Source organism: Papaver somniferum, unplaced genomic scaffold, assembly GCF_003573695.1.
Source record: "Papaver somniferum cultivar HN1 unplaced genomic scaffold, ASM357369v1 unplaced-scaffold_131, whole genome shotgun sequence".
Lineage (NCBI taxonomy): Eukaryota > Viridiplantae > Streptophyta > Magnoliopsida > Ranunculales > Papaveraceae > Papaver > Papaver somniferum.
Window position 1 is genome coordinate 5,456,772 of NW_020622270.1, and position 7,421 is coordinate 5,464,192.

The 7,421-nt window shown below is 35.9% G+C and overlaps 1 protein-coding gene across 1 annotated transcript; it reads left to right on the top strand.

Moving 5' to 3' along the window:
* Positions 1–594: 594 nt before the first annotated feature.
* Positions 595–1,098, top strand: LOC113332474 (repetitive proline-rich cell wall protein 1-like). Its single transcript, XM_026579011.1, has one exon. It carries the CDS (start codon positions 595–597, stop codon positions 1,096–1,098), a length of 504 nt encoding a protein of 167 aa, XP_026434796.1.
* Positions 1,099–7,421: the final 6,323 nt, after the last annotated feature.

Consider the following 7,421-nt stretch of genomic DNA (forward strand, 5'->3'; position numbering starts at 1 on the left):
TATCTTTTTCGAGTTGGTAGCACATCTACACTGAGTTTTAATTTTAAATTTAAGATATTCAATATCAAAAGCTAACGGTTTTACTACTTTACTAAAGAACTCCAGACATATCATTCAATATGTGGATTTTTTTTTTTTTTTGAAAATGTTTCGAGTGTTAGTTAATGATTCAGGATATGGTGGTCTAGCATAGGCAACAGTCTCTGGGATTGTTTCATGGAACCACCTTCATACCTCCCATATGGCATACAAACAGAACAGCACAAATGTGAAATGGCTATAACAAAAAATCACATCACAGAAGGAGGAGATGAAACCTCCAGCATTATTATAATATAACAAACCAATCGTGCAATGATGTTATCCAGTGTGTACCAGCAAGAACAACCAAGTCAAATGATCCGAAATTTCACATCAAGATGAAAATCTCTTCCCAAAGAGACCACTTCAAAATTTTCTTATCTTTTTCATTTTTTCCACAACTAGGAGATTATTATATGCAAGAATGTGACATCATAATAACTCTATATATAGGGATAAAGAAGGGCATGATAACATCACAACTCAAAAACCTCATTAGGAAGTCAAAAGAAAATGGCAAGAATAGGAGCCTCAATGGCTTCTTCAATCACAATCTTTTTAGTGATTTTCATATCTCTTACCTTTCCTTCAAGAACCATAGCACATGGTTATTTCTATGATTCACCACCACCCCCAACTCCAGTGTACACATACGAAGCACCACCACCACCTACACCTCCGTATATGTACAAGCTTGCACCGGGGTACGAGCTTCCCGTTCACAAACCTCCAGTTTATAAGCCCCCTGTTTACCAGCCTCCCGTTCACAAGCCTCCAGTTTATAAGCCCCCTGTTTACAAGCCTCCAGTACACAAACCTCCGGTTTATAAGCCTCCCGTTTACAAGCCTCCAGTGTACAGGCCTCCCGTTTACAAGCCTCGTGTGTACAAACCTCGTGTTTACAAGCCTCGTGTGTACAAACCTCCTGTTTACAAGCCCCACGTTTATAAGCCTCATGTTTACAAACCCCCAGGGTACAAGGCTCCAGTTTACAAGCCACCCACCCCCGTCTACTGATAACATGTCAACATCACCGCTCAGCCCCCAGTTCATAAATATCCGTCACTACCTTCTACATTGTTACCATGTAAAAATTACCACCTCCAAACACTCTAGCATAGTAGCATCCAAACATTAATAAATTTTGAAGCATCTCGAAACACATCGGGACGAACATGTAGAGATGTTTCATTGTATATGTTATCACTAATTTATTTCAGTGTGTATTTGGTGTGTAATTATGAGCTATTGAAACTCTATGTTGCTATAATTTCATTTATTTTGTATTTACACTTTGTTTTGAATTTGAATGAAGATAATTTTCAAAAAGAAAATCATTATCGTATGGGGCTATGGATCAATAAGGAGATAAACCATCTTCTACCAAATCATTTTGAGTGAATTTTCAGAGAGCCATTTCCTCATGAGCATACAGCCATACAAATAGTCCTTAGAAGTTCTTGATTTACAATATAACACATTAGACCCTGTCCATTATATTAATTACATCACTCCTAAACAACCGAGGCTTTCTTCAGTGACCCATATATATCATCTTTCATAATTTCTTGCCTTCAATGATTCAAATGATATGGTGTGGCAGATTTCATTGTTTATGGACATAGTATAAAAGACGCTTCTGATATTAATTATTTTAGTTAGTTTCATATCAGACCGGTTATATGGGTAACTCCTTTTTGTTTTTAAAACCTGAAGGCTTTTTGGAAAGAAAAGAATGGTAGATATCAACTTTCCGGCAAAGAAGGTTACCATCTATAAGCAATAAAAAAGGCACGTCTGGAAGGGTCTTGGAAGGTATTATAGATGTGTATTACAACATCCCAGTTACATAGCTAAATTCACCCATGATCTGACTTCGAAAAGCCAATTACTCAATTTTTATCATAGATGGATTAACATTTTATTTTGTTTTCCTTAATTTTTTCCGAAGAAAAAGAATGCAACAACAGTGTGCTAACTGCGTACTTTGTCGGTAGATAACTCAACTACTTAAAAACTATAATGGACTGAACTATTTAAATGAGTAGTTTATCTCAACTGATGAATAGATGCCTTAATTGATCCATTAGCAGGTTATTTTCTAACTCTACAGAGAATTTAGGTAATGCAAGACATAGTGACAGTTCAATCAAGCACCGGAATACATAACACATGTTGGAGAATCTGAGTTGATCCTTAATGCCAAAAGGCTTCATATGTTGAGGCAAAGGATAAATGTAAACGAGTAAAATATTGTGGTTTTGTTTCTACCATAGCTGGCTTCTGGCCCTTTTAGGACTCTGAATACCCCATCCAGATTATCTCATTATATTACCAGCAAGTAAGTTTGAACCTCAAAACATATATGACTGCCAAAGTGTTACAAAACAGTGTATCAGTAAAGGTTGAGACATCATGGAGGGACAAATTGTATCAGTAAAACGAAGAATCAGAAAAATAGGAAGGAACTAAACCAAAACAAATACAAAAAAAAGAAAGAAAACAATAATCATTACCTTGTCGCGGATTGGAGTTGTGATAATTAGATGCATTATCATTGCTCGTTTACATATTCTGCAAACACCCATCTAAACATCAAAACGAAATTGTGCACCAAAATCTTAAACTTTCAATTGATTAAAATTAATGTATACACATAATCTGTGACCGACCACGTGTCAAAAAGTGCACGCGTGTGCTAAATCAATATTAGGAGCATCAAGACGATGATGCCACGTCGCAACATTAGAAGAACAAGATCGGAAGGAAGACTATTTGTTTGTTTTTTTCTTCCCTTTTTGGACTTTTCTTCACCCACCTACTAAGGTGGCCCCCCATTATGTAATTTGTAATTTTATTTTTACCCTATTCCCCCATTATGTATGTTCTCTAAGTTCTGGGTTGTCCACTTATGTTGAAAACCATGTAGGGAGTAATTAGATTGGCAATATCATCTGCCAGTATCCGCTCGCCCTTACTTTCACTTACAATTGAAGGATAAAATCCAGTCTACGTTCTTACTTGTTGATGAAGTCGTCATAGAGATTTTGAGCTAATTGGCTCGGCCTCACTTGGAGCAGCGTCACTCTCACTCATTTGGGCGAGAAGCACGCCCAAGTATTTTAGTTCTCCAAGAGCAAAAGAACGCTCTTCCTCGGTAAGAATGGGGTGACTGAAGCTCTCATTCTCACCCGCTGATTTTCCACTATCAGAAGAGGATTGATTCCCCCGCTGGTCTCTCAGGACCGCTCATAGGATTATTGAAGTCTTCTGGAGAAGATCAAAAACGAAAAGAAAAATCTTATGAATGAATCAAAGGATGACGTATATATATAGACCCTCAAGGTGCACGGTTATGGTAACTAAAGAGGCCGAAGCGAAAAGACATGAAGAGGAAGCTAAATGGTCACAACTAGGGGCAAATGACGAACTGGGGATGCACAAGTAAAAAGGATATGCCTGAGAACAGGGGACTCACAAAGTAAGAGGCGCAGGTCTGAAGCCAGGAAGAATTTAGACTCAAAATGATGAGCAGACCAGGGGACTTGCAAAGAACATTCAAGTTAGAGAAGACGCCAAAAAAAACTAGGGGACTTGCAGCAAGCGTGCATGTCCAAGGAGAGAGGTTAATCTAAAGCGCGGGATTGGAAAGAATGACTAGGGGACTTGCAAGTATCGTTGAAGGTTAAACCAAGATAATAAGAAGATTACACTAAGGATCAACAAGTATTGTTGAGACAGTTGATAGGGATCAGCTATGAGAGTTGACAGAGATCGAAGTGGCTCAACAAGTGTTGTTGACACATTACATGGATCAACTAGTTTGGTTGACACGGTGGTACAGTATTTAGAAGTAAACTTGGGTTGCAAGTTTTACTGGTTTTAGAGTTTTTTTACGTGAGAATTCTCTAGAAGTGTCTTTGTTAGATTTTGGTTATGTTAGGAAAGTCTTTATTGCTTGAGAGTCAAGTTTGTTAAACATATAAATAGGTTGTTGAGCCATGAGTCGAATTACATCAATTAAGAGAATTGTTTTGAGTTAAGTTTTGTGTTAAGCTTTCATTAAGCCTTTGATATCATATTTTCTATATCTGGTATCAGATTCTATGGTTGTGGGTATGAGTTGTTGAATTGAAGAAGATGACAAGTTTAAGTTCAATCAAAGTACCGGTGTTTGAAGGTAAAAACTTTGAACACTGGAGGTTACAGATGGAGAATATTTTCATATATCAAGAGGTGGGATATCATGAAAGATTGTTATGCAGAACCAACAGAAGGAGCCGTAGTTGAAGCATCTCAGCAAGCAAGTTTAACAAAAAACAGAAAGAAGAATTCTAAAGCTACTTATATTCTTCATCAAGGTATTCATGAATTAATCATGGATAGAGTTATATATATTAAGGAAGTTAAGAGAGCATGGGATGGTTTGATAAGGTACTACACAGGATATGACAAGGTCAACAAGGTTAGATTACAAACTCTGAAGAGAAAATATAAATTACTGCAGATGGAAACTACTGAAACAATATAAGAGTTTTTCTCAAAGACATTGAATCTTGTCATTGAGATGAAGGCTATTATACTATAGAAGATTCTGTAATTATAGAGAAGATACAAATAAGCTTGCCTGAGAAGTTTGAATCAAAGGTTACTGCTATAGAAGAATGCAACACAGTTGCAACTATGACTCTTAATGAGTTGTTGGGTTCATTACAAGCTTATGACCAAAGATTAATAGAGAAAACAGCTGCTGCAAAACAAGTTAAATAAGCACTTCAAAGTCAAGTCAGATGGACTAATAATAAAGGAAGTTATAATACTGGAAGAAGACCCACCAATGGAGGATATCAAGAAAGGAATAATACTGGAGGAAGATTTAATGGAGGTTATCACGGAAACAGACAAGTTGATAAAGCAAAGCTTCAGTGTTACAATTTTGGAGATTTTGGACACTTTGCTACTGATTGTCCAAAACCTAGAAAGACTACTGAAAATAATTACAAATCAAACTTCAAAGCTAATATAGTTGAAAGTCAAGAAGAAAAAGAAGAACAGAAGACTGAAAACATGCTACTAGCATGTCATATAGAAGAACAACCTTAATTTAAGTGGTACTTAGATACAGGTTGCAACAACCATATGTGTGGCAGAAAAGACTTATTTGATAGTCTAGATGAGTCTGTAAGATCCACAATGAAGTTTGGTAATAGTTCTAAAATTCCAGTTATGGGAAAAGGAAGAATATGAATTGTTCTTAAGAATGGTTCTAAGGCATACATCATGGATGTATTTTATGTTCCAGGTTTACATCAAAACTTACTGAGCATGGGTCAATTTTCTGAAACAGGATATTCTATGAATATTTACCATGGTTTGTGCTTCATCAGAGATAGAATAAAAAGGTTGATAGAAAAAGTACATATGACCAAAAATAGATTATTTCCTTTGAATATTCAGCATTAAAAGAAAAGTTGTTTGAGTAGTAGTGTGCATAATGATTCTTTGTTATGGCATAAGAGGATGGAACATGTGAACTTTAATAGTTTACAAACTTTAGCAAAGAAGGAGATGGTGTCAGGATTACCTTTCATTCAACTACCAGAATCAAGATGTGAGAATTGTATCTTTGGCAAGCAGCATAGAGATCCATTTCCAGTTAACAAAGACAGAAGAGCTGAACAACATTTGGAGATTATTCATAGTGGCTCGTGTGGTCCTACAGAAGTTACATCACATGTAGGTAATAACTATTTCATAACTTTTATTGATGATTTTAGTAGGAAAGCATAGGTATATTTACTTAAACAAAAGAGTGATGCTTTTCATGCTTTTAGAAGTTTTAAAGCATATGCTGAGAAACAAATTGGTAAAAACATCAAGATATTAAGAACTTAATGAGGAACAAAATATAATGTTGTTGATAGTTTCATGGAAGAACATGGTATTCTACATCAGTTAACAGCAAGATATACACCTCAACAGAATTGTGTGGCTGAAAGAAAGAACAGAACTATAATGGAGATGGCAAGAACTATAAGAAGAACAAAAGATTTACTAAAGAATTTCTAGGGTTATGCAGTTGATACAAAAGTGTATCTACTTAACAGATGTCCTACAAATAGTTTGAATAACAAGACACCAGAAGAAGCTTGGAGAGGAATAAGACCAAGTGTAAGACATCTGAGAACTTTTGGGGGCATTGCATATGCACATGTGCCAAAAGAACTTAGAAAGAAGCTGGATGATAAGAGTGAAAATATGTATTCTTGTTGGTTACAGTTCAGTGATAAAAGGATACAAGTTGTATAATCCAGAAACTGGAAATATAGTTATAAGTAGAGATGTGATATTTGATGAAGATTCACAATAGAATTGGAATATTGGATCAACAACGAATGTTGATCCACATAACACTGGATCAAAAACGAATGTTGATTCACATAATAATGGTTCAACAAGGAATGTTGATCCACCTACTGCTGTCAGAATATTTCCAATTGTGGTTGAAGAAGACGTACAAACTCAAGACAATGTTGAAGAATGATGTAGTTTTGAAAGTGGTAGTAAAGTTCGTTCAACTCGGATTGTGTAAAGGTTTGATTTAAGAACTAAGAATAAAAATACTAAAAATATATTCACAAGGTTGTCACGAATATCGAGAGGTACTGAGACTTAGGATTTCACCACTAATCACATTCAATTGGTTCATATGATGACTCATAACAATTCTAGCTCTTTTGTTGACTCTTTTCTTTGCCAAAAGTAGATTTTATAAAGCATTAGATGTAAATCACAAGCATGACGCATCAAAAGTTCCTAAAACCCAGCATGCGACATCAAACAAAATCACAACTAATAAAGAAAAATCATAAATCGATTATAACAAGTGCAAAAGTCATAAAGAATCAATTATAGTTACCAAGTGATTGTGAAATAGGGCTTCCTCCATCATCCCAGTGTTGGGGTTTAGCTCCTCATGTCAAAAACACGCTCAAAATATTTAATCATGGCTCAAATAGGTGTTTTTATTGAAGAAGTGAATCTATAGCAGATATAATTGTTACAGAATCCACTGTTACGGAAGATTCCCTTACAAATAAATTCTAACAGGAATAGTTGTTGCAAAGCTGTTACAAAGGTATTGGATTTGAAAGATTAGGTAACGGTTTCTTGCTAAGTTGCGAAGTGTTCTACGACGTTGTTCTTCAGCAGCAGAAACGTCTTCTCTGCAACTCTTGATTTTCACCTCTGCAGCTTCACCAAGCCCTCAGCTCGGTCCCCCAAAGTCTCGACTCCGTTCTATGAACTCCCAGCAACTTATATATAGCCAACAGAGCGAT

Excerpts from the sequence above, each read along its gene's own strand:
- LOC113332474 (XM_026579011.1), top strand. The coding sequence starts at position 595 with ATGGCAAGAATAGGAGCCTCAATGGCTTCTTCAATCACAATCTTTTTA.